Source organism: Eriocheir sinensis, chromosome 56 (assembly GCF_024679095.1).
Source record: "Eriocheir sinensis breed Jianghai 21 chromosome 56, ASM2467909v1, whole genome shotgun sequence".
In the NCBI taxonomy this organism is placed as follows: Eukaryota; Metazoa; Arthropoda; class Malacostraca; order Decapoda; family Varunidae; genus Eriocheir; species Eriocheir sinensis.
In genome coordinates this window covers 1,158,998-1,186,426 of record NC_066564.1, presented here as the reverse complement: position 1 = coordinate 1,186,426, position 27,429 = coordinate 1,158,998, and the positions used below count along the sequence as shown (strand labels likewise).

General features: G+C 43.9%; 1 protein-coding gene and 1 long non-coding RNA gene across 4 annotated transcripts in view; one reads left to right on the top strand and one right to left on the bottom strand.

The window, feature by feature from the left end:
• LOC126984142 (uncharacterized) overlaps positions 1 to 27,429 on the top strand; it is a 34,843-nt gene that overhangs the window by 5,584 nt on the left and 1,830 nt on the right. Inside the window, exons 2-10 of one of the 3 annotated variants that reach the window (XM_050837518.1) lie at positions 10,058 to 10,261; positions 22,784 to 23,020; positions 23,443 to 23,581; positions 23,997 to 24,151; positions 24,272 to 24,346; positions 25,710 to 25,854; positions 25,945 to 26,107; positions 26,302 to 26,399; positions 26,535 to 26,760. In XM_050837518.1, the coding sequence (XP_050693475.1) occupies positions 10,167 to 10,261; positions 22,784 to 23,020; positions 23,443 to 23,581; positions 23,997 to 24,151; positions 24,272 to 24,346; positions 25,710 to 25,854; positions 25,945 to 26,107; positions 26,302 to 26,399; positions 26,535 to 26,760 (1,333 nt within the window). In that variant the 5' untranslated portion in view covers positions 10,058 to 10,166. Of the gene's footprint in view, positions 1 to 10,057; positions 10,262 to 13,285; positions 13,813 to 21,279; positions 21,368 to 22,783; positions 23,021 to 23,442; positions 23,582 to 23,996; positions 24,152 to 24,271; positions 24,347 to 25,709; positions 25,855 to 25,944; positions 26,108 to 26,301; positions 26,400 to 26,534; positions 26,761 to 27,429 lie in introns of those variants that run through there. The other 2 variants (XM_050837519.1, XM_050837520.1) reach the window with 2 other exon arrangements.
• On the bottom strand, positions 476 to 27,394 carry LOC126984147 (uncharacterized). The gene is made up of 3 exons (XR_007736444.1): positions 27,165 to 27,394; positions 14,974 to 15,045; positions 476 to 607 (listed from the first exon to the last, which is right to left on the bottom strand). It is a non-coding gene; the product is annotated as an uncharacterized LOC126984147 (long non-coding RNA).

Here is a 27,429-nt window from a genome sequence, read left to right as displayed (position 1 = left end):
GATAAGTTTTCGCCCCTGTTTGCATGTTAGACTGTTAGCAGAATTACGCAAAAACAAAACAAAAAAAAACGTCAACCTAATTTTCTTGAGACTTGGTGGAAAGGTGAAACATAAGAAAAGAAAGAACGTATACTTTTTAACTGATCGTGGGTGTAAAATGGATACAAACCGACTGACTGGAGAAGAATAAAGGACATAAGCTGACTGACTGACTGAGGGATAGACAAACTGACCGACTGACTGAATGGGAGACTGAGTGGTGGCCTTTCCAATACCATCCAATTAAAAAAGGAGAAATAGAGATAGAGATTGATACAGATTAATAGACATAGATAGACAGATAGACGAAGATAGAGAAAGCTGTTATAGTATTGTCAAAGTAGTCATAACACAAAATTAGGGTTCTGACAAAAAAAAAGTATAGAGAGGAAAGGAGAGGATAGAGGTTTTAAGTGTACGGAAGTCTTACCTCTGGGGAAGTTTGTGGCATCCGAACGCTCCTGCTCAAACTGTTGTTGTTGCTGTTGTTACTGTTGTTGTTGGTTGGAAGGGAAGAGCAGTGGCGGTCCGGTTCGTTCCCGTTCCAGTCGTGTCCTAGATTCCAGAACTGAGAACGTAGAAACGGAGGGAGAGAACATAAGCATGGGCGAGGGAATGCAGGATAGACAGTGCAATTACATGGAGCGATGGAGAAATGGGAGAGTACCGTAGATGGATGATTGACGGAAGAGTTGGAGGAAGAGGAGAACAATAAAAAAATAGTTTAGAGTGAGGAGAAGCAGAGGACACGAAAGAGGAGGTATAGAAGAAACAATGATGAGAGGAAGGATTAGAAGAAGAGAAGAAAGGAGGAGCGGGAGAAAGGAAGTGCATAGAGGAGGGAGCAATAAATCAATGGTTCTGATGGAGGAGGAGAAGAAGAAACGATAGAAAACGTATAGAGGAAAGAACGTTGAGAGTAAGCATGGGAAGCAGAAAAGAATGGAAGGACGGGAGAGAAGGGGGAGAAGTGTATAGAGGAGGAAGCAATGGAAAATAGTTCTGATGGAGGAAAGGCAGAGGAGACGAGAGAAGAACTGGAGGAAAGAATGATGAGAGGAGGGACTGGAAGGAGATAAGAGGGACAGGAGAAAAGGGAGAACTGTCAAGAGGAGGAACTCAAGCAGAATGGTACTGATGGAGGGAGGATAAAAGAGGCGAAAAAACGACTAAAGAATAAATAAAGAGAAAGGAGAATGATAAAGTAAAGGTGAAGTTGGGATCATACGGTATTGCTGCACATGGAGGGAATGGTAAGGAGATAAAACAGAGGAAAGAGGGAGGCAGAGTCAAGAGATAAGAAAAGACACGTTACCGATGTCCTGCAGGTCTCTGGAAAGACAAAACTACATCAGAAGGAAAAGTTGGAGAGTTTCGTTTAGTCGACGCAACATCTGTGGTCATATGCCGGAGAGAGACAGAAGGGGAAGGAATTATAGGAGATAGGAACAGACCCCAGGAGACGGGACACAACCCCCGATTAATACCTGGTACCCATTCACTGCTGGGTGGACAGGGGCGTAGGGTATCGGAAAAGCTGCCCAAATTTTTCCACTCCGCCCGGGAATCAAACCCAGGCTCTCTAGGTTATGAGCCGAGTGTGGTAACCACTGCACCACGAAGCCCCCTACATCAGAAGAAGGAATTGAAGGAAAAAAATAACATATACATGGCAATAACATATACTAGGAACCCGCTGAGAGAAAGACAAGACCACTGCATTCGGACAAGGGAAGAAAAGAATCACGACGGAAGTTTGCTGGAAATCTTTAAACTTTCACCAATAGCTAGTCTGCGTACCTCTTTGCGTCCGAGTGCTGCATAGCGTGATAGCGTGATATTAAGCTGTTCCTGAAGTAAATATGGATGCGTGATTCAATACCTCATTTTTTATATTTTTTATAGCGGCATGTAAAAGGTAATTTTCTTTCCACAATTTCACATCTGCCAACGTTATTTGTTTGTTTGAATGTTAAAAAAAATATTACTCAAAAGCGATCAACCCTCCAACAAAAGACGTTAGTGCGAAAAACGAATCACATGTAACATTTTTTCAACACGAGTAAATTGAACGATCTCATGAGTATGCTCAGAGTGCTTTGGTTTCCTGTTGCCTGCTCTTTCATATTTATGTTTCCATGTTTCCTTGTTATTTTCGAGTCGCAGCAATTGTCTTGTCAGGCTGTTCACGGTGCAGTAAATATCACAGACCCTTGAATCTCGTCATTAAGAGATGTCTCAGGAAGTCTTAATCTTCATATAATCTTTTGAAACTCCTAACCTTTAGAAACTCCTTTTTTTTTTTCACAGTAAATGCAGCAGCTCAAGGGGAAAATACATAAAAGCAAAAAATGCCAGCCATGCGCTGCTCCTAACAGCATGTACAGATATTTTTAGGTGCTGCCAATAGCGACGGTAGGCTCTCTTGAGGGACCTCTTGGACGGCCCCAGCCCGTTAGTGGCGCGGGAGAATTTTGTTTATAGTGGCTGCCGTGAAGTATGACTCTGCTGTTCCCCGGTGCTCCATTTGAACGAAGTCGCTGAAGTTTGGGTTGATTTAAGATCTGGGCAGCATGAAAGTAATCTTCTGCCACTTGGCGATGACTTGAAAAATTAGCGTGTTTTGGTGGGACACGAACCTAGATCCACGGCCTCACCTCGCCCGCACGCTGACCACTCGGCCACCGCCTCCCCAGTTTGTAGTCACGGAGCGTCACGTAACGACAGCCACCGGGGAGCAACATTCTATAAGGATGTTGCGACACATATTAATGAACAAAAATATGAGAGAACGTCATGATATGAATTAAGGCGCAAAAAAATCTTCTATAAAGCTACGCGAGGACCAAGGAACGGAAGTTTGAGTGAGGCTAATTGATGAAGCCACGCCTGGGTCCTTCCCGGGGCTGAGGGACAGGTAATCATGGCCACTCATTACTGATCTCGCGCGCCAAAGCGGCCACAAAGGTGCGGGCCACGCAGGTGAGGCGGGTCACTGGGGGTGCACGCGTCCGAGGCGTGGAGCACCGCGTGGCTTCGGCTTAGCGATGCGGCACGTTGGCCTCCCATTAGAAAGAGTTAACATCAACAACAATCTAACACCAACAAAACTATCAACAACCTAATGATATTAATATTAATCATAATTTCACATATTTATTATTTATCTTCGCCTTGACAGGGGCCACGCTGTAACGAAAGGTTGTTTATTAGACGATGCAAAAGTTCCACCTTGTGACGGCCGCCTCGTGGAGTAGTGGGAGGAGAGGGGAGAGGAGGAGAGAGGAACGGAGAGCGATGACGTGAGGGGAGGGGGATGGCGGCGGCAGAATGGAATGGGAGTAGTAGAAAATGGAGGAGGAGGAGGAAGAGGAGGAGGAAGAAAAGGAGGAATGGACACACATGAAAACTTGGAGGTGCAGGCAACAGAATCCGTCAGGCACTTCAGTCACCTTCAGAACACCAAGGGGGACACATTAATGCAGCTGTACACGTGTGCGGGAATGTTCAATTAACTCCCGTTGCGACAAAGTACTACCAATGTGATTCTTAATGAGTCGATCAGGAAAAAAAAGCCATCTTGCCAATGTCTGTATCGAATATCACTGTCATACGTACCGTAGAATAAAGCCATTGAATTAGTTAGGCACGAAGGATATTTCTGAAGCCAATCCAGATCAGAGATATTGCATAGGAGAGGGGAATTGTGAGAGGAGAGAAGAGGGGTACTGAGGTAGAAACAAAGGTGAGAAACAAAGAAGAAGGAGAAAAATAATAATGTAGAATGAGCCAAAGAAAAAAGAATATAATAAAAATGAGAAAAGTGTCCTATACATTGTCACCCCAACTTCTCCCCAATTTCCACCCTTAATTATCCCCCTAATCCCCCACCTCCTCCCCATTTCTTATCAACCTTTACCCTCTCTTTCCCTTACTCACAGGCCCTCTGCTAGCCATGGGCAGGGACACACGACCACCGAGAGAACAGAATTTCCCTCCTCCAATACGAGAAGATGGAGGAGGAAGAACAAGACAAAAATAAATAAAAAACCTTGATGAGCTTAGTAGATAAAAAATAGTAGAAGAAAAAAAAAAGACCGTCCGTTAAATGCAGGAAGGAAGGTAATTAGGTCAGGAGCAGGAGGAGGAGGAGGAGGAGGAGGAGGAGGAGGAGGAGGAGAAATAGCATAATGAAGATGAGGTAATTGAAAGGAAGGTAAGTAGGTCAAAAAATGAATGGAGGAGGAGGAGGAGGAGGAGGAGGAGAGAGAAAAGGAGAGAATGAGAAAGAGAACAAAAGAAGGACGGAAGGGATCGAACCGCTTGGTCAAATAAATTATCCTCAACAAGCAAACACATTCTCTCTCTCTCTCTCTCTCTCTCTCTCTCTCTCTCTCTCTCTCCCCCCCTCCCCCTCTCTCTCTGCACACAAACACATCGATTCAGCAATCAATATGAACGCCAGAGACGATGTTTAGCGCGGCATAGCTGGGCGCAACCAACACCCCCCTTTCTTCTCTCCCCCCTTTTTCTTCCTCCCCTTTCTCCCCTCCCCTTCACGCCCCCCTGTATCCTCTCTCTCTCCCTCTCTCTCTCTCTCTCTCTCTCCCTCCTCCCGCTTACACTGCACTTTTTTTCCTCCCTCCCTCCAGTTCATTCTTTTTAATCCTTCTGTTTATCCCTCCAGTCTTCTCTCTCCACTCCTTCCCTTTCTACCCCTTTCCCCTTTCCTCCCTCCTTCCCTTTCTCTCCTTTTCTCACTCCTTCCCTCTCCCCTCCCCTGCTTTCTTCTTCACCAGCGCCTCCCCCACTCTCTCCCTCCTTCCCCCTCTTTCTCCCTCCTTCCCCCTTCTTCTCCCTCCCCTTCCCTTCACCCCCCCTCACTACATGCGTCACTATGGTGGAGGGGACGAAAGGGAAATGTAAATAATATGAGGGAGGCCATTAACATAGTTTTGATGGGCGAACACACACACACACACACACACACACACACACACACACACACACACACACACACACACACACACGTCATAGCCTTTGTTTACGCGTTTGATCAGAAAAATGTAAATGAAAAATAGAAAACTCTTATCAATACAGCGTTTTTGTTTTTGCCAACTGCTGTTTGTTCTTTATTACGGGAATGTTAATTAAGGGTATTTTAAAGGGAGCATGATAATGAGGATATGTTAATTATCTTGTAATTATCTTTTTTATTCTTTTTTACGTCAATGGAATTAACTGAAAGGCATAACAAACGATATAAAAAAAATCACAAGCCCGCCGAACGCCACCCCAGTAAATGAATGGAGGAAGAGGAAGAGGAGGAAGAGAAAGGGGAGGAGGAAGAGAAGGAGGAGGAGGAGGAGGAAAAGTTGGAAAGTTTCGTTTAGTCGGCGCAACATCTGTGGTCATATGCCGGAGAGAGACAGAAGGGGAAGGAATTATAGGAGAAGGAAACAGATATTAGGAGACGGGACACAACCCCCGATTAATACCTGGTACCCATTCACTGCTGGGTGGACAGGGGCGTAGGGTATCGGAAAAGCCGAGGAGGAGGAGGATGGAGAAAAGGAGAGAATAAGAAAGAGAAAAAAAAAAGGACGGACGGGACAAGAATGAAAGGCCAGAAGAGATTAATTTGAGTTTCCTTCTTGTTATGTTACTATCACCATCTTACCGTGGAAATAAACGAATAAATTAACACGATCGAGACACAGAATTTGACAGCCAGTGAGAGTGAACTAGATTGAAACAGAGAAACGAGAAAGATCAAACTGTTTACCATGAAATAGGGAAACGAAAAAGATCAAACCGTTTACCATGAAATAGGGAAACGAAAAAGATCAAACCGTTTACCATGAAATAGGGAAACGAAAAAGATCAAACCGTTTACCATGAAATAGGGAAACGAAAAAGATCAAACCGTTTACCATGAAATAGGGAAACGAAAAAGATCAAACCGTTTACCATGAAATAGGGAAACGAAAAAGATCAAACCGTTTACCATGAAATAGGGAAATGAAAAAGATCAAACCGTTTACCATGAAATAGAGAAACGAAAAAGATCAAACCGTTTACCATGAAATAGGGAAATGAAAAAGATCAAACCGTTTACCATGAAATAGAGAAACGAAAAAGATCAAACCGTTTACCATGACTTAGAGAAATGAAAAAGATCAAACCGTTTACCATGAAATAGAGAAACGAAAAAGATCAAACCGTTTACCATGACTTAGAGAAATGAAAAAGATCAAACCGTTTACCATGAAATAGAGAAACGAAAAAGATCAAACCGTTTACCATGACTTAGAGAAACGAAAAAGATCAAACCGTTTACCATGAAATAGAGAAACGAAAAAGATCAAACCGTTTACCATGACTTAGAGAAATGAAAAAGATCAAACCGTTTACCATGAAATAGAGAAACGAAAAAGATCAAACCGTTTACCATGAAATAGAGACGCGAAAAAGATCAAACCGTTTACCATGAAATAGGGAAACGAAAAAGATCAAACCGTTTACCATGAAATAGAGACGCGAAAAAGATCAAACCGTTTACCATGAAATAGGGAAACGAAAAAGATCAAACCGTTTACCATGAAATAGAGAAACGAAAAAGATCAAACCGTTTACCATGAAATAGAGAAATGAAAAAGATCAAACCGTTTACCATGAAATAGAGACGCGAAAAAGATCAAACCGTTTACCATGAAATAGGGAAACGAAAAAGATCAAACCGTTTACCATGAAATAGGGAAACGAAAAAGATCAAACCGTTTACCATGAAATAGAGACGCGAAAAAGATCAAACCGTTTACCATGAAATAGAGACGCGAAAAAGATCAAACCGTTTACCATGAAATAGAGACGCGAAAAAGATCAAACCGTTTACCATGACTTATTTTTTTTTACAGCAAAGGAAGCAGCTCAAGGGCAAAAAATAGTATTGATGAGAAAAAAAAGCTCGCTAAACACTGACCTTATAAAAAAAAAGTTCAGAAGAGTGGGCAAAAGAGAGGTCAAATTCGGGAGGAGATTGTTCCAGAGTTTATAGTGCAAGGGATGACTACTACTACTACTACTACTACTACTACTACTACTACTACTACTACTACTATTACTACTACTACTACTACTAGCATAAAAAAACAATAAAACGTCAATAATAATAAAGAATGTAGGTTAGGTGGGTGTTGGTTTAGTCGTGATGAATTGGTATGCGTTCAGTAATGTCTAGTATTATAACGATCTCTCTCTCTCTTAACACTATAAATCAGTTTGTCGTGTCTCCGTAACCTACCTCTCTTATTTCCTTCCCTCTCTCCCTTCTCCCTTTCGTGACCTATTCTCCCTCGTCTTCCTTTCCCCAATCCATCACCTTCTAACCCTCTTCTTCTCCCCTCTTTCCTCCCTTTCATCCTTCTTTATTTTTTTTATCTTCCTCTTTTATTTTGTTTCTGATTCTCTGTTCTCTTATTAGTCCTTTATTTTCTAACCTCTTCTTCATCTTCCATTTTTTTAATCTTCTTCTTTTATTCTTTTTTTTTTTTTGGTTTGATTCTCCTTTCTCTTACTAATCCATTCTTCTCTTCCCTTCCTCTTTCCCATCTTCCTCCTCCGCTTTTTTCTCTTCGTCTCTTCTTTACCTGTTCTTTCTTCTCTCTCCCTCTCCCTCCTCCTCATCCTCCTTTCTTTTTCTTCTCTCCGTCGTCTCATAATTCCTTTTTTTTGTCTGAACCTCCCTTCTCTTATCAGTATTTTCTTCTCTACCTTCACCCTCCCCTTCATCTTCCTCCGTTTTCTTCTATTCTTTCTTCTCTATCCCTCTCCCTCCTCCTCCTCCTTCTTCCTTTTTCTCCTCTTCGTCTTTTCTTACTTCCTTTTTTTGTCTGATTCTCCTCTCTCTTATCAGTATTTTCTTCTCTACCTTCTCCCTTCCTCCTTCCTTTTTCTTATCTTCATCTTCGTTTATCATACTTTTCTTCTCTATCCCTCTCCTTCCTCTTCATCCTCCTTCCTTGTTCTCCTCTTCGTCTTTTCTTTCTCTTCTTTTTTGTCTGATTCTCTTTTCTTTTACGGTCTTTTACCTTTCTCTCCATTAATTTTGTCTTTATCGTCGAGTCTGACCTTGACCTCATTCTCTCTAATCCTCTCATCTTCACAAGCAGGAGTTTTTTTTCGTCTCCTCTTGTCAATCCCCTTCCGTCACCTTCCCTCCCTCCGCCTCTTTTTTCCCTATCATCATTGCATCTCTTTAATTTCGTCTCTCTCCCTTTCTTCTTTCTTTCTTTTTCACTTTCATTGTTACTTTTTCTTTCTTTCTTTGTTTTCTTCTTCCATTCTATTTCCTATGTTTTTGTCCTTTTCTCATCTTTCCCTCCTTCTTTTCCTCCCTGATATTCCGTTTTTTCCTTCCTTCGTTTCATTTTCCTCATCCTCATCCCATTCTCCTGTTTTCCGTTCATTCTTACTTTTTCTTCCTTTCTCTTCTTTCTCCGTTCTATGTCCTATGTTCTTGTCCTTTTCTGATCTTTCCCTCCTTCTTTTCCTCCCTGATATTCCGTTTTTTTCCCCTTCCTCCGTCTCATTTTCCTCATCCTTATCCTATTCTCCTAATCCTACCGCTCATTTTTTCTTTCCTTCCTCTTTTTTCCCATGTCCTTAACTCCTTTTGATCCTTCCTTTTTTCCTTCCTTCCCTGATCTTTCTTCCTTTCTCTTATTCCTTACCTATTCAAATTTTCCCTCCCTCCTTCCCTTCCTTCCTTGGTCTTCTCTATACCCCTATCTTCATCACCCCCTTTATCCTCATCTCACTGTAATCGTCCCTTCCTTCTTTCCTTCCTTTACTCCATTTCCCTTATCTTTTAGTCATCTTCCTTTCATTTCTACATCCCTTCTCTTCCTTCCTTCATTCACATAATTCATTTCCCTAGTCCTAATCCTTCTCTGATCCTTAATGCTCTTTACTTTCATCTTCCAATCCTCCTCCTTTCCTTCCTCTGCTTCCTAAATCCTTTCTCTTCCTTCATTTGCTTCCTACATCCCTGCTCTTCCTTCCTTCCTTCACATAATTTATTTTCCTAATCCTTCTCTGATTCTCAATTCCCCTTACTCTCATCTTCCAATCCTCCTCCTTTCCTTCCTTTTCTTTTTAAATCCCTTCTCTTCCTTCCTTTGCTTCCTACTACCCTTCTCTTCCTTCCTTCCTTCACATAATTTATTTCCCTAGTCCTAATCCTTCTCTGATCCTCAATGCCCCTTACTTTCATCTTCCAATCCTCCTCCTTTTCTTCCTTTGCTTTCTATATCCCTTCTCATCCTTCCTTTGCTTCCTACATCCCTTCTCTTCCTTCCTTCCTTCACATAATTTATTTCCCTAGTCCTAATCCTTCTCTGATCCTCAATGCCCCTTACTTTCATCTTCCAATCCTCCTCCTTTTCTTCCTTTGCTTTCTATATCCCTTCTCATCCTTCCTTTGCTTCCTACATCCCTTCTCTTCCTTCCTTCCTTCACATAATTTATTTCCCTAGTCCTAATCCTTCTCTTATCCTCAATTCCCCTCATTCTCATCTTCCAATCCTCCTCCTTTCCTTCCTTTGCTTTATATATCCTTTATCTTCCTTCCCTCTGCTTCCTACATCCCTGCTCTTCCTTTCTCTTCCTTCCCTTTGCATCCCTTCTCTTCCTTCCTTCCTTCACATAATTTATTTCCCAAGCACTAATCCTTCTCTGATCCTCAATTTCCCGTGCACTCAACTTCCAATCCTCCTCCTTTCCTTCCTTTGCTTTCTATATCCTTTCTCTTCCTTCCCTTTGCATCACTTCATAGATCTCATTTCTCTTCCTCTTCAGCTTCCATGCATCCTCCTTTCCTTCCTTTGCTTCCTAAATCCCTTCTCCTTTTCTCTTTCGCGTCATTCCCAAGTTCAATTCTCTGATCCTCCTCTCCTTTCTAAATCCCTTCCTTCCTTCCCTCGTCCTCATTCTCTTCTAATCCTCAACTCCTCTGCAGGCTGACGATCCCTCTGCTGCCCCCTGAAGATGAGGCCCCCAGACCCACTTCGCCGCCCCGCTGAGGACCCCCGCCGGAGGAGCGTCGAGGCCCCCCTGGCGGCGCCCTTATGACCGTCACAGCGAGGATGCCACAGCGCCGGTTCGTGCCCTGCTACGACGTCAAGATCCGCGGCGGGAAAATCATCACGGAATGGAGGTTTGGGTGAGTTTTTACATGGACCGTATTCTTAACCCTTTCAGCGGCCAGGCACATATATTCGACAAGGCTTTCGTGGGGGTTTTGGGCATTGCCGGGGGTAGATTATTGACCCTGGTGGTAGTTTGACGCTTCTTCTGTGCCGTGAATGTGAAAAACGTTCATGAAAACCTCATTAATCTCGTTTTTGGCCTTTGGAAATAGTGGATACGAGATGAGGAAGCGTCTAAAAATATTGACCGAGAGAAAGATCAGAAGGGTTTGAGAATAAGAGAAGTGATCAAATGAAGTGGAGAAAGGAAGGAAGATCAGAGAGAGAGAGGGAAGAAAGGGAAGATCAGTGAAGAAGATTAAAGAGGGAGGGAGGAAGGGATGAGCAGAAAGGGTTGAGGGGAAATTGAGTGGAGAAAGGAAGATCAGGGAAGGAGGGAAGATGGGGAAGAGCAGAAGGTCTTGAGAATAAGAGAAATGATATGAATAAATAAAAAAAACTCAATACTAAGAACAAAAACGCACATAAACAATAACAACAACAAAAAAAGGTTACCCACCGCATACGAACTTTTCAAATGCCGCTAGAATACTTAAGGGAACGAGTTAACGAAGTATTGGATAAAACTTCTTGCTGGTAACGATGGCAACTTCATAACACTGGTAAATAAAGGCTTTAGTATAACATTGTTCGACGCTTGACGCAATACACAACCTTGGGAGTGGAGGGCGAGGGGGGGGAGGGGGGCGAAGAGCACAAACAAACACATCAAACAGCTTAGGTCCTCCCGAAATTGACCCCTCTTTCGGCCACCTCTTTGGATTCTTTTTAGGAGCAGCGAGTAGCGGGCTTTTTTATTATTATTGTTCCCTTTTTGTGCCCTTGAGCTGTCTCCTTTGTTGTAAAAAAAAAAAGTCCGCATTTTTAAAAGTATCAGCGCCTCAGTTCGCCTGTTTAAAGAGCCTCTCGTAGAAGTTCGCCTGTTTAAAGAGCCTCTCGTAGAAGTTCGCCTGTTTGGAAAGCCTCTCGTAGAAGTTCTCCTGTTTGGAAAGCCTCTCGTAGAAGTTCGCCTGTTTGGAAAGCCTCTCGTAGAAGTTCGCCTGTTTGGAAAGCCTCTCGTAGAAGTTCGCCTGTTTGGAAAGCCTCTCGTAGAAGTTCGCCTGTTTGGAAAGCCTCTCGTAGAAGTTCGCCTGTTTGGAAAGCCTCTCGTAGAAGTTCGCCTGTTTGGAAAGCCTCTCGTAGAAGTTCGTCTGTTTGGAAAGCCTCTCGTAGAAGTTTCTGGGGTTTTCAAGGAAGGTTTTGTGATCCTCGTGATAGTTTGACACGACTTCTGCATCTTGAATGGGGAAAATACACCCATGAAAACCCGGTTAAGTTTCTCTGTGGCCTTGGAAAATAGTCGTGATGGGAGCCCGATACGTTTAAGAATATGGATTTTATTTTATTTATTTATTTTTTTTTTTTTACGTGTACACCTATATCGCCGGTAGGATTTTCTTGAGAGGCCTAGATGGTAGTCGGCCCCAGCCCGTCATGGGGCAAGCAAGTGTTTATTGTGGCGCCATCTTCTCTTATATGGGCAAAGGTAGGTAGGTGGGTAGGTAACGGAAAGGTAAGGAAAGAGAAAAGGACGAAAGGAAGGGGAGATGAGGTAAGGGGGAGATGATAGGGACGATACTAGGGAAGGGGGAAGGTGGGAAGGTAGTTAGGTAGGAAGGTAGGTAGGTAGGAAAAGGTAGGTAGCGGTAAGGTAAGAAAAATGAAAGGGAGAAAGAAAAGGGAAGTTGAGGTAAGGGGACGATGCTGAGGGTGACAGAAAGGAAAGGGTGAATATAAACATAGCAAATAAAAAAAGAATAGAGATAGGCAGGGGATAAGAGAGAGGAGGGAAGGGGAGAAGATGGAAGGGAGGGAGGTGGTGTAGATGGGAAAGATGGGAAGGGGCAACAATGAAAGAAGTCGATGGGATACGGTAGAAAGGTAGAGTTAAAATGTGAAAAAGACAAAAGGGAACCGAAGGAGGGAGAGAGATAGGGAAGGAGGAAGGAGAGCAGAGTGAAAGGGAAGCAGGAGGAAAGAAAAGGTTAAAAGAATAAGAATGAAGATAGGAAGGAAGAAATGAGAATAAGGAAAGGTGGACAAGGGGAAAAAGAGGGGAAGGAGAGGAGGAGGGTAGTGAAGATGGAAGCAAAAAAAGAAAATAAAGAGAAGAGATGAAGGGTAGGGTAGATGATGGGGAGGAGAGAGAAGAGGATAGGTGTGAGCAAAGGAAGGGGAGAGAGCGAAGGCGAAAGGTATTAGATGAAAAGGAAGAAGGGGGTGAAAAAAGTAGGGAGAGGGGAGATAAAGGATAAAGAGGGGTGGAGGGGAGAGGTGAAAGGGAAGGGGGTGAAAAAAATAGGGAGAGGGGAGATAAAGTTAGGAGAAGGGAGATGAAGGATGAGGGGGGATGGAGAGGAAAGGCGAATTAAAATAAGTAACAAAAATGGGGAGAGGGGAGATAAACGTTAAAGAGGGGTGGAGGGGAAAGGTGCAAGAGAGGGGGTGTGAAGAAAGTGGGGAGAGGGGAGATGAGGGGTAAAGAGGGGGGTGGAGGGATCATGTGAAAGAAGGAGGGGTGAAAAAGCCGGGGAGAGGGGAACGGGGGAGTAAGAGGCGCAGTAGTTAGGGGGTGGCTGTAAAAACTAAGAGGGGAGAGAGAGAGAATGCGTCAGGGAGAAGTAAAAAAAGAGGGGAGAGGGGAGATACAGAGCAAGGTGGAGGGGAGAGAGATAAAGCGTCAGTAGGGAGTAAAAAATGAGGGGAAAGAGAGAGGGGAGAGGGGAGTTACAGATCAGGGTGGAGGGGAGAAAGATGAAACGTACGGTGAATGTTAGAAAAAAAGAGGGGAGAGAGGGGAGAGAAGGCAGATAAAGAAAACGGAGGGGGGGTAATGGCCGTGAGGGTGTGGGTGGGGGTATAAACAGCTATAGTGTCCCCGCCGGCCGCTAGGTGACTCCCGCCTCGCCGCCAGCACATTCACAACCACAACACGAGTTCAAGAGCGTCGAGTGGAGGGCAGACACGCGCCGCGCCTCCTCGGGCCCGTCACCACCTCAACCATGACAAGGCCGAACAAACAACACTAGCGGAGGGAGACACACGCGAACGAACGACACATACCTTCGACACATATGGCTACCTAATTAGTGACGCGTAAACAATCACCTACCGTCGTAATGTGACTTTTGGAGACGGTAAACTTGAAACACTACGCCAGTGAAACAAATTCGAAACGGAACCTTAAACTAAGTACACTATGTAAACACTTATTTGATATGTAAGAAAAAGAGGCAGAATTGTGAATATAGATTTCGTGGCCTGAAGAAAAGGGATCAAAGGGGAGTCTGGAGCGGTTAAGTGGCGCGGGAATAACCTGAAGGAGACGCTCACGAAGACGCTGAAGGAGGGAGGCATGAGGAGCGGCGGGGTGTGAGGGAGGCGGTGGCGTGAGGGCGGAGGGGCGTCGGGGGATGATGTGCTGTGCCGTGGTGCTGAGGGATGACGCCCCTCCACGCCAGAGAAAGTGAGTGCACACCTGACTTTCCTCCACACCTGACTTTTGCTTCCACACCTGACACTTTCCTCCACACCTGACTCCTACCCCCAAACCTGACACTTTCCTCCACACCTAACTTACCTCCAAACCTGACTTTCATTTTCACACCTGACACTTTCCTCCATACCTGACTCTTTCCTCCACACCTGACTCCTACCCCCAAACCTGACACTTTCCTCCACATCTGACACTTTCCTCCACACCTGACTCCTACCTCCAAACCTGACACTTTCCTCCACACCTGACACTTTCCTCCATACCTGACACTTTCCTCCACACCTGACACTTTCCTCCACACCTGACACTTTCCTCCACATCTGACACTTTCCTCCATACCTGACACTTTCCTCCACACCTGACACTTTCCTCCACACCTGACACTTTCCTCCATACCTGACACTTTCCTCCATACCTGACTCTTTCCTCCACACCTGACTCCTACCCCCAAACCAGACACTTTCCTCCACATCTGACACTTTCTTCCACATCTGGCACCTCCCTCCATATCTGACACTTTCCCCCACACCTGACACTTTCCTCCACACCTGACACTTTCCTCAACACCTGACACTTTCCTCCACATCTGACGCCTCCCTCCTCATCTGAAACCTACCTCCACACCTGACACCTCCCTCCACACCTGACACAAGCACACCAGACATTCCCTCCATACCTGTCACATCCTCCCCATTTAATTAACAGTCTACCATGAACGCTTCCTTACTATTTTGTTATTGTTATTTTTTCCATACCTCTTGTTTCTTTCCCTTGTTACCCACGCCTAGTCTATCTGTGGCACCTATTTTTTTCTCTCATGAATGTCCTCAGCATATTAATAGTTTTTTCTCCACTCCTTTTATTTCCTTTCCATTTCACCCACGCCAATAACAACTAATTTTCCATAAGTTTTCTAGGGAATTCTTTGGAGTAATTCATTCATTCACGAAGGTTACCCAGAAAGGAGTCTTTGCGAAATACGTCAACGCAAAAGTTTTTCCTCATTTGTCTCCCAGGAAACTATATTTTTTCCTAGATTTATAGTCTCTCTCTCTCTCTCTCTCTCTCTCTCTCTCTCTCTCTCTCTTCTCTACGTAAAACCATCGTACAATGTCAGTCAAAGGCATTTACCTTGTTAAGAGCCAATCAATGTTGCCAAGACAAAACGAACCCCGGGAACGCTCCCACGCCTGCCGCGCACACCTAACAACAAAGGCACGTGTCGATACTTAAGAGAGATTATTGAAAAAAAATTGTAGTGAAAGTAGTGTACGTAGTAGTAGTAGTAGTGGAGGTGGTGGTGGTAGTAGTAGTAGTAGTAGTAGTAGTAGTAACAGCAATAGAAGTTATATAATAATAATAATAATAATAATAATAATAATAATAATAATAATAATAATAATAATAATAATAATAATAATAATAATAATAATAATAATAATAATAATAATAAAAAGAAAAAGAAGGAAAGAAAAAAAAATAGAAAATTAAAACAACAACAACTACAACAAAATTATCAACAAAAACAACATTAACACTATAAATAATGGAGCAACTGTTGTGCCTCCCAGCTCGCCTCGGCCGCGCCCAAAGTGGCCGAGCAGCTAAATCAACGGGCGGGGATAGCGGCCACGCACGCCACGCCCCGCTCGCTGCTTGCCGCACCACTTAACGAAAAAAAGAAGAAAAAAACTGAGCAAATGCACTCGCGTAAATGTCATACAGAAAACAATAACACTAACAATACGGATAAACTCTAGTAATTGACAATCGCATAGAAAAATGATCACTATTTGTAACATCTCGTACTGAAAAAAAATCCACTCCCGTACGATATGATATAGGAACAACAACTAAAGGATAGATTCTAGTAATTGAAAGTCGCATAGAGGGAATGATCACTATTTGTAACATCTCGTACTGAAAAAAAATCCACTCCCGTACGATATGATATAGGAACAACAACTAAAGGATAGATTCTAGTAATTGGCAGTCGCATAGAGGGAATGATCACTATTTGTTACATATCTTACTGAAAAAAAATCCACTCCCGTACGATATGATATAGGAACAACAACTAAAGGATAGATTCTAGTAATTGAAAGTCGCACAGAGGGAATGAATGACCACTTTGTCCCACCTCTTACTGAAAAAAATAATACTCGCGCACGATATCATAAGGAAAAAAGAACAGCAACAATGAGAATAAAATCTAATGATTGACCTCCACATCGAGAGAATGGCCGCTGTGAAAATTGTACTGCAGATTGAACTTGGTGTCTTAATCAGTCGTTTTCTTGGGAACGGATAACAACAACAACAAGAACAACAACAACAATCACGGACACCTGCATAAAAGTAATTCCTTAAATGCATATCTGAACTAAAACTTGAGAACACACGACTGGAAGATGCGGAAAAATCTGGAGTAGAGGGCGAACACACACACACACACACACACACACACGCGATTATAATAAGCAGGTGCAATGGGTGAAGGGAGGGGAAAGGAATGGAGAGTCTTCTGCCTTCCCTCTAAATATCAGGGCAAAGGTTAGCCGTTACCATTATTACAGCAGAGGGGGGCAGGCAGGGGAGGGGGGCGAGGGGGGGGGGGCGAGTGAAAGGGATTGGCTCACCTGAATATGTTACCTGTATGTCCATTAATTGCATCTGACCTAGTTTAATACCCGTTATGTGTGTGTGTGTGTGTGTGTGTGTGTGTGTGTGTGTGTGTGTGTGTGTGTGTGTGTGTGTGTGTGTGTGTGTGTGTGTGTGTGTGCGTGCATGGTCTCTCCTTCGCTCAATACCTTTTATTATTTAATGCTTCCCCGTCTTCATCTTTCCTCCTCCGCCCTCGCACGCACTCTCTCTCTCTCTCTCTCTCTCTCTCTCTCTCTCTCTCTCTCTCTCTCTCTCTCTCCAATACCTACTCTTTCTCTATATTTTTTAACCAATATTTAGTATGACACGTTTTACCCCCTGTCAAGTAAGCTACACTCAAGTCCTCTATCATTTTCACTCTTACTATCGAACATGCCACACGAAAAACCATAATACTCCTTTGTAAATCACCTACACAAAAACGCCTAATGCTATAAAACTTTGGATTCAGCGCCACGCAAACACAGTGACAAATGACATAACGGGCGTGTGGGTGCCTCTCGCCGAAGCTTCGAACTGCATACATGATGGGCGCTTTTGTTCGTTTCCAGAAGTAGGTCGCGCCCTTGGAGAGTGATGTGTTGTGGGGCGGTGGCGGGGGGTGGTGCTGGTGGGCGTGGCAGAGGACATAGAGTTTGGGCATAAGCGGCGTGTGGTGCTGGTGGCGGAGTCTCAATAAGCCCCTATTTTTAAACATATCAGCGCTATAGTTCCGCCAGTTACAAAATCCTCTCGTAAAAGTTGCTGGGATTTCCATGGACTGTTTTGTGGTGCTGGTGATAGTTTTAAACGGCATCTGCATCTTGAAAGGGAAAAACACCCATGAAAATCCGATTAATCATCTCTGTGGCCTTAAGAAATAGAAGTAATAGGAGCTCGATACGTTTAAGAATATGGACCTATGATATACAAGTTGCTGGGAGGAGCTTATGGCGGCCCAGCTTTTAGTAATGACAGCTTTGTTAGGGGGAGGGAGAGGTGAGCAGTGCAGAACAGAAAGGGGTTAACAAATGGGGAGAGGGGAGGTGACGGGCGAGGTGGGGAGTGGGGGAGTAAGGTGGAGTAGTAGTGAGGGGGTGGAGGTCAAAACTAAGGTGAGAGAGATGAAGCATAAGGTGAACAAAAAAAGGAGAGAGGGGAGAGGGGAGACAGTGAAAGGTGGAAGGGGAGAAAGATGAAGCGTTGGGGGAAGGGGAGAGGGTGATTGTGGATGGTGCAGAACCCTTGTCAATCTATCACTATTGGAAGGGGAGAAGGTGATTGTGGATGGTGCAGAAGCCTTGTCAATCTATCACTAGGGGAAGGGGAGAGGGTGATTGGGGACACGATCGGGCGTGTAATGAGCGTCTGAGCCAAGTCGAGGGTAAAGCTACTAGGGGAACTTGCTGTGGCTCAGTGGTTGGTGATGAGGGACGGAACGTAAATGAAACAGTAAGGTGGAATTCCATAGACTTTTTACGTAACAAACAACGGAACCAGTGAGCTCGTAATCTTTAGTTTTTGGCCGTGTTTATGCTTTAAAATGGGGTAAGTTGCGGTGGCTTAATGTTTAGTAATGAGCGTCTGGGCGTGATAAATGAAACAGTAAGGTGGCATTCCATAGACTTTAACGTAACAAGCAACGGAACCAGTGATCTTGTAATGGCAGTAACTTGCGGTGGTTTAGGTTGGTATCATAAGACACTTTCGCTTCTCACATCAGGTATTTCCAAAGGTCAAAGAGGGGGTCAGTCGGGTTCTAATGAGTGTTTCTTCAGGTTCATGGTGCAGAAGAAGGGTCAGACTACCAACAGGGTCATAAAATTACCCCTGGAAATGCCCACAACTCCTACGAAAGCCTTGTCAAATGTGTGTTCTTGGGAGATGAAATGTCTTAGAATACGACCCCTTAGTGTTTAGTAATGAGGTGCTGGGCGTGATATATAAAACAGCAACGTAGCATTCCATAGACTTTCTACGTAACAAACAACAGAACCAGTGAGCTCGTGACCTTTCTTTTTCGACCATGTTTATATTTTATGTAATGGAGTAATGACGGAGTAGAGGTTATACATAGACCAGGAGGGAGTAATTTAGAGGATTTTCCATAACTAACTAACCCAACGCTTTTGATACAGAAGTAGACATTTTGTAAGGCCTTTTGTTACTTCACGAACCTCAATCAACTCTGTGGTGTAAGTAACTGTGACTCCAGCCCAGACAGCGAGGTAACAGTTTGGGCCTGAATACCATTAACCCGTCCGCTGCGATTGGCACGGATTTAGCTTTCACTGGTAGCCTGGTCACTATACTCCATGTCTTTCTCTGCCTTTGTGGTGGATAGTGGAGTGTTTCCCATGTGGTATTGGTGTGCTGGATATCCCCTCCCAAGGTGCAGGACTTTACATTTCTCTTCATTGAATTGTAGCAGACACTTTTTGTTCCATTTCTGTAGCTTGGTGATGTCTTTTTGTAGGAAGTCCGCAGTCAAGGGGTTCACAATACACGTGCTACCCAAAACAGACACAGACTATCTACCAAAAATACGAACATAAATGTCTAACAATATGGGTAGGAGGAGACTGGGCGTTATATTCTTCTACATTTCGGCGCCTAAGCACACATATTTTACAGGCTTTCGTGGGAGTTTGGGGCATTTCCAGGGGTACTTTTTATGACCCTTCTGGTAGTTTGACCCTTCCTCTGTACCATGATCCAAAAATAAACGTTCATTATAACCCGACTGATCTCCTATTTAAGCCTTTGGGAACAGCGAGTAGCGGGCTTTTTTTTATTATTGTTTCCTTTTTTTGTGCCCTTGAGCTGTCTCCTTTGTTGTAAAAAAAAAAGTTGATGTGAGGGGTGGACGCAACTGACAACACCTACCTTCGATTTTTACTATACAAGAACACACACAAAAAAATGCATATATTGTGGACTGTCGGAGGTGATACAGTGACCAAGAGAGACGAACTTAGTGGATTTTACGCGACTAACCCAACATTCTTAATACAACAGTTGACATAAGGAGGGTTTGCACGACACTCATATTTTTTTTACAATCGAAGAGCACTAAAATGCATATATTGTGGACTGTCGGAGGCGATACAGTGGCCAAGAGAGACGCACATACTGGATTTTACGCGACTAACCCAACATATTTAATACAACAGTTGGCATAAGGACGGTTTGCACGATCCTCATATTTTTTTACAATCGAAGAGCACTAAAAGGCCAATATTGTGGACTGTCGGAGGTGATACAGTGACCAAGAGAGACGAATTTAGTGGATTTTACGCGACTAACCCAACATTTTAAATACAACAGTTGGCATAAGGACGGCTTGCACGATCCTCATATTTTTTTACAATCGAAGAGCACTGAAAGGCATATATTGTGGACTGTCGGAGGTGATACAGTGACCAAGAGAGACGCATTCTGTGGATATTACGTCACTAACCCAACGTCTTCGATACAGTAGCTAGAATAGTGATGAACCGGAGGACACTATTCTTTTTTACGATCGGAGAGCACACAAAAAGGCCCTTAATGCGTGCTGTCGGGGGTGATTTATTGAGCAAGAGAGACGCATTCTGTGGGTATTATGTAACTTTGTGAGCGTGTAAGCAGTGACGTAATAGCTTTCCTCCCTTGACCGTGTGTATATGTAATCTTCGTACGCGAGGTCAGGTCACAGTCAAGTCAAATCGAAGTCAAGTTAGGTCACGGGGTACGGAGCAATTACTTACGGGAGGGATTCAGGTGAGGCGACTGCGAGGAAATTTCACGATATATCAAGATTACTCCAAGGAAACTTATGACAATTGATTTCTTTGTCTCTTAGATGATAATTAGACAGGTAAAGGTACAAGGATTCAGGTGAGGCGACTTCGAGGAAATTTCACGATATATCAAGATTACTCCAAGGAAACTTATGACAATTGATTTCTTTGTCTCTTAGATGATAATTAGACAGGTAAAGGTACAAGGATTCAGGTGAGGCGACTTCGAGGAAATTGCACGATATATCAAGATTACTCCAAGGAAACTTATGACAATTGATTTCTTTGTCTCTTAGATGATAATTAGACAGGTAGAGGTACAAGGATTCAGGTGAGGCGACTTCGAGGAAATTTCACGATATATCAAGATTACTCCAAGGAAACTTATGACAATTGATTTCTTTGACACTTAGATGATATACAGGTAATTTTACAAGAGTGAAATTCCAAACTATATTAAAATTACTTCAGGCTACAGAACTTGTGACACTCATGATATATTTTTTTTTTGCCTTGTTTATTTACACAAGCTAATGACACGCCTGGATTTTCTTTATATTTTTTTTTGGCCGCTCAGATAGTTATAGATACACTACGTCTCAGGTAAAGGTAATAGTTCTCTTTTGGTCACTCCTCTCAACTCTTTTTATGGGAGCAGTGATTTTCGTTTTTTTAATTATTTTTTTTATTATGTTTGCCCTTGAGCAGTTTCCTTTACTCTTTACTCTTTATTTCTGGGAGCAGTGATTTTCTTTTATTATTATTATTATTTTTTTTTGCCCTTAAGCTATTTCCTTTACTGCAAAAAAAAAAAAAAGTAGAAGGCAATGCTACACAATATCAAAATGACTTCAACCAGCGGACTTGGCAACACCTCTGAATTTTCTCTATTTGCCGCTTATATATTTACAGATCCACTCGGTCATGCCTCGGGGTACAGGTTAATCATCTACGGAATGTGGGTGAGGCGACCACGGTACAAATCGATAAGGTAGTCTTTTTTTTCTAGGTCAAAGGATATGGTGGGCCTCGTTGACTCTATTCCTGGACCGTGTGGGGATGGTTATGTAAGGCGCCAGGTGGAACTTGGAAGGAATGAGGTGTGTGTGTGTGTGTGTGTGTGTGTGTGTGTGTGTGTGTGTGTGTGTGTGTGTGTATTTACCTAGTTGTAGTTTTACAGGGCCTGGGCTTTACGCTCGTGTGGTCCCGCCTCCGTATCTATATTTATTCAACTTTTCCTTAAAGCTTTGCACACTCCTCGCCGATACTACATCCTCACTTAGTCTGTTCCAAACCTTTATATTTCTTTGCGGGAAGCTATATTTCTTTATGTCTCTCAAGCATCTTCCCTTCCTTAATTTTTTTACTATGTCCTCTTGTGTTCCTGGTGGTAGTTTCTTCTTTTAGTAGTAACTCCTCGTTGTCTACTTCTTCCATTTTGCTCAATAATTTGTAGATTTGTATTAGGTCTCCCCTTTCTCTTCTTTGTTCTAATGTGTGTGTGTGTGTGTGTGTGTGTGTGTGTGTGCGTGTGTGTGTGTGTGTGTGTGTGTGTGTGTGTGTGTGTGTGTGTGTGTGTGTGTGTGTGTGTGTGTGAAGCCTTGAGATGTGTGAGTCGCTCCTGCCCTTAACCCGTACTCTCAGACACTTTTAGCTCTCGCAACTACTATTTCCAAAGGCCACAAAGGAGATTAGTTGAGTTCTCGTGAGTGTTTTCTACATTCATGGTGCAGAAACCTCAAGGGGCTATTACACTGGGCAAATTTTCCGTGGATCTTCAGTCAAACCACGATTCCCGCTAGCGTGGTTCTCATTTGTTTCTTGTTATTGCTGATGATGATGGTGAGTAATATACCGTCGTCCTTCTTTGAAATCTACCATAGCTTTGGAAGATCGTGGACACGTCAGAAAACCACGGAAATATGAGAACCACCCCAACGGAAATCGTGGTTTGACTGAAGATCCACGGAAAATTTACCCAAACTCTCACTAGGCTCATAAAACTACCCATGGAAATACTCCCTAAACCTCTACGAAAGCCGTGCCAAATGTGGGTGCGCGGGTCCCGAAAGGTTTAAGAGTTTGGGCACTGGTCCGAGGGTGATGGGCGATGCTTCCTTCTGTTCCGTTGTTCGTTCATTCACCTCGTGGTATTTACGATGCATACCTCGACAAGGGAGCTGACATTTTACTCGTCTTCCCATTCTCTCTCTCTCTCTCTCTCTCTCTCTCTCTCATCGCCCACACAAAAAAATGCCTTAACTCACCACGCAACAAGCTCCTAATGTCTCCTAAGAAACACAACATTTGTTACGGTTGCTGAGGGCAAACATTTCAACGCAGTAATTTACTATCCTTCTTACGACACACGCGGCACACTTCCTTCATTATTCATTGTCACACCTGCAATTTCGTACACCCAAGACGTACAATTACGCTTCACGCAAATGGAGAGACTCGCTTTAGAGCTGCTAACCACTGACAGCACAGTTTTTAATCATTGTTACTTCCCGCAGGGCCCATCCGACGGTGCACGCTGTCTCCCCGAGTGGCGTGCCCCTGGTGCTGAGACAGAGGTCCCAGAATGGACTGGGAGCCAGGACGGGTGTCGGGGACCTCACCACTACTCCAGGAATCAGCAACTTCGACAATGGAGGAAACCGAGGAAATCTCTCCGTCCTGCCGCCCATCAAGGACTCGGGAAAGAGAACCGAAAAATTCTCCCTTTCTGAATTAGATGATATTTCCCTCAAGTATGTAAACTAACCATCTAGTTAAAACGAGTAATTATAGATATGAGAAGAAAAAAACTCACTCTCGGAAGGTGCGAGGGAGTTAGTCATTTTTATATTTCCAGTTAGACATTAACAGACTAGTGGCTTTAAACGGGCGATATTCCATTTACAGGCAGCGCCCACCCAGAGCAGTGTCAAAAGGGGTCAGTCACCTGGTCTTGTTTCAGTACCCGCGATAAATAAGAGCCTCGTGTTGATAGGAAGTCAAGCATACTATACAGCACAAAACTACATATTACACCCAAGGCATATCTTTCAGGGGCTTGTATCAGACGTTAGCATTGATTTTATGGAAGCGATACATTAGCAAAGTCGTGAGAGTAGACAAGTTGAATCCCAATGGAAGTAATAAGTTGATATTTGATGTTATTTCGTCCCAGGAATGAGGTGCTGCGGGCCACGAAGGAGGTGTCTGACCGCGGGCTGCAGGGCTTACTCGTGAACCTGAGGGCGCAGGACAGAGACCGGGACGGCGTCTTGTCCACGGACATGGTGAAGGGATCACTTAAAAAATTCCAGGTGACGTCCAAAATTGGGAAGAAAAATGTTTATATATTCCTGAGTAAACACAATTTAGTAAACTTCAAGACACCAATATCACAGTAATTATTTGCTGATGAAAGTCATAAAAATATATTCTACAAATGGGATGAATTCGAGCCAGCTCCACAGTCCAACAGAGGGTCACTTTAAGCACCCTAACCAAACCATAAAATCCCATACAGTCCATAAAGGTCAGGTTTTTTATTTGGTACCCGATACTAAAGAGACCATGTATAGTTGCCTCAAATTTGTTAGGTAATATATGAAGACCAAGCACCAGAGAAACTTTAGTACATTGCCGTCTGGGTCGGGAGCTTACAAGGCCCGCTGTGTTGAACTGTGGAACTGGCCTGAAGTGGCACCTAACCCCAGCTCAAATCCCCCTCTCCAGCTCAAGCTCAGCGAGGAAGGGATGAAGAACCTGTGCAAGAAGTTCGGCGAGGCGGGGAACCACGTGTCTATGGTGCGCTACGAGGACATGTTCAACTACCTGGCCAAGTCCCGAATGGAGGCCCTCAGAGCCCCGCCGCCCACGCCGCGCCCCAGGTCAGCCACCACGTTCGGGGCACACCGCTACATACACCGATGAAATTATCCCATTTTCTCTCCATAATTAACCCTAAACCGCTTCACCTCGCCAATGACGCGACTTCATTTTTCCCTAAGGGCCGAGACTTCGCAGGAGTCTGAGCACCCGCAGCCACAACGCCAACAACCACGAAAAATTAACTTGAGGAACAGGTGAATGCTTACTGCCACTGGTCTCTTGTAAAGGCGGGATGGGTGATCTCCCTGTAAAAGATGTTGCCCCACGCAGCCATCTTGATTTCCATTGTCAGGCGTGGGTTACTTATGAGGAGCTGCAGTGTGATATGACGTGCAGTGATGCCATTTTAGCGGATTTTTCGCTAGATCTGGTGGAATTGCAGGTTAATCTGACGGGAAGAATCTTAGAATTGACAAGAGTAACAGGCGGATTTTCAAGTCCAATCTGGCGGCAAATTTTTATAGCTTCACCTATCATCTGGCGGATTTTTCAGGCCATCCTAGCGGATTTATAAATTCTGAATTGGCAACACTGAGTGTAGCTGCGTTGCCTGACTGTCGGAATGCATCACCAAATTATTGCCAGAAATATTGCTAGAATCTTCATATGTTTCCATTAGTCTAATTTGATGAATTACCGTTTCAGTAGATGTCATCGAAATACTTCTCTAAAAATCGACTCATGAAAATCATTACCATTGTTATCACCTATTTTTCGTTATCCATGACTGTCCATGATGGGTAGGCTATGACTGAATATAAATTGAATAAAGATCAGGTTGTGTGCCTCCTATTTCTGCTGGACATTCTGGACAATATACCTTATTTTTTTCTTCGAGTCTACCGCCTTTTTAATTTCATAACTGGAATAGACAGGAGCGAATGTCCTGAGTCAGAGAAAATATACTTTAGATTTTTTAAAATCTCTTGGAAAGTAAATTTTACAAATCGTCGGAGTTGAATACTTGATATATTAAGTATTCAATTATGTGTTAATTACTGACAATGACAATGCTTAAGTGCCTTAACACGTCCAAAAGTTAAATACTTCATCTTACATCGTGATCCCTAATATGTGGCACACATTCATTGAAACTATTTGATTTCCAATAAAAGGCAACGACATCAGCTTATTTTCTTTAGAACCTTATTGCTGACTGCACATGAAACAACATTCAAACTTTCAATACAAATCACATTCCATTTACTGGGCTGTATATTTGTGGCGCTCCACCTGCAGTGGTTACATGGCGCCGGGATAGGCTGTCAAGAGCCAATATCTGGAGTTATGCTGAAATCAACCTTTTGGTCTTTTACTGCATCGAAAAACATGGCGCCCACGCCTTCCGTGGTGGCTACATACACTTTCAATGATATGGAGATCTCCCACCCAGCTCTTATTAAGAGATATCAGTGGTTGGAACCAAATAGTCTCTATTTGAAGCTATCCTCTGACTTCGTATACGTAGATATGTCTATACCATATAACAAATCTCGAAATTTTGCTTAGTTATCTATGTCCTCTTTACTGTCCCTCCCTCCCTATTCCGTGGTGCAGAGTCCTCTTCAGCGACAAGGACGAGGCCAAGCTCATCACCGACATGGACCGCCAGCTGTCAGGGAAGCCGGTGAACATGGCCGACCTTCGCAGGACCATGTATGACCTGGATCGTGACCGCAATGACTTCCTCACCGGCCAGCAAGTGCGTTCAGAAAACTTATTAAACAACTGAATACTAATCCGAAAATCGCTGCGGTAATTTCTTCAATGATTCCTTTTTCCGTCTTTGTAGGTTGAAATTGCTTTCTCTAAGTGCGGAGTGTACCTAACGCCCGACGTGCGGGCCCGCCTGCTGCTGGCCACGGACCGCACCGGCGCGGGCATGTACAAAATTGATACCCTGATGAACTACCTGACGAGAGTTAAGCCAGAAACACACCTCACCGTCGACTTTGGTAACGGGTAACACCACGTTTACATCCACAGACCACAAGAATGAGTGGTAACAATGTTCTTACGGCAAAACATTTAGGTATAACCTTCAAGTAGACTACAGTTTGCTTCGTAAGATCCTAATCACACAATCTTTTAAGTCTCATAGCTAGCTAATCACCAACCTCCTATCATATCTCTCCCTCCCTTCTGCCAGGAAACGACCACAGGCCGCGGCAGGCAAGGGTGGGTCGACACCCAATGTATCAGAACCAGTCGATGCTTAACGCCCCCTGGGAACTGGCTCAGCAACAGGTAGGCTAATTTAACACTTCCACAATGAATTAGCGAACTGGAATGTTATCATCACCCCAAATAAGACGACACGAGTGAGTGGCAGAGCCCAGACTGAACGTACTGAGCCCGAGCCGTTCCCTTCTCCACACGCAGCAGGAGTCCACCAACCGAAGAGAGTTTCCTGCTGACGAGGGTTTCAGCGAGGATGAGCAGCAGCAGCAGCAAAGGCTCCGGCAGCAGCAACTAGAGCACCACCCCCTCGCCCCGCCCCCTCCCGAGGTGCCAGAAGAGGCCGAGCTCCCCTTTGACGTGCAGAAGTGGAGCAGCGACTACCAGTACTTGGCTCAGGCCGTCTACCAGGCCGACCAGGACCAGTCAGGTAAGTGGACGGATCGAGGAGTAAGTTGAGTACATGACAGACAATAAAATGCGAGTTAAGGCAAAGATTCAGTTTCGTGACGAGCTGTTATCTCGTTTCCTACTGAACCAGCTCCTCTTTTGCCATAATGTTATCATAAACCCACAAATAATTCAATAATTTTACAATGCAGTAAGAAATTGAAACGTTACCACAAGCAGTAAGTTGAGTAGGCTATACATGCCTGGATAACAAGATTAGAATTAAGGTAAAGATTCGGTTTAGTGACGAATCTTATCTTGTTCCCTACTGAACCAACTGGTCTTCTGTTGTTATATATGCCTTCTACTAACCTTCAAACCTATCGGCCCGTCCACAAAACGCAACTAAACCAAGAATGAGAGCAACAAAAACGTTTGGCTCACCTGCAGCGAAAACAGTAAGCAGGAAAAGGCAGGAGCGCAGAGATAAGCGTACTTTTAACACAAGATTCACGTGTATACTGATGGATGTGTTGACACTTGACAGGGGGGATGACTGATGATGCCGATGATGATTGTTACGTTCACTTTACTATATTTTAACGGGACAAGAAAGAACAGGGAAGATTTGACTGCTCCTGTATAAAAAAAAAGTAGAGAGGGGCCAGCCGTAGATATACCCATGCTTCTTACCCTCTATTTTATCCTC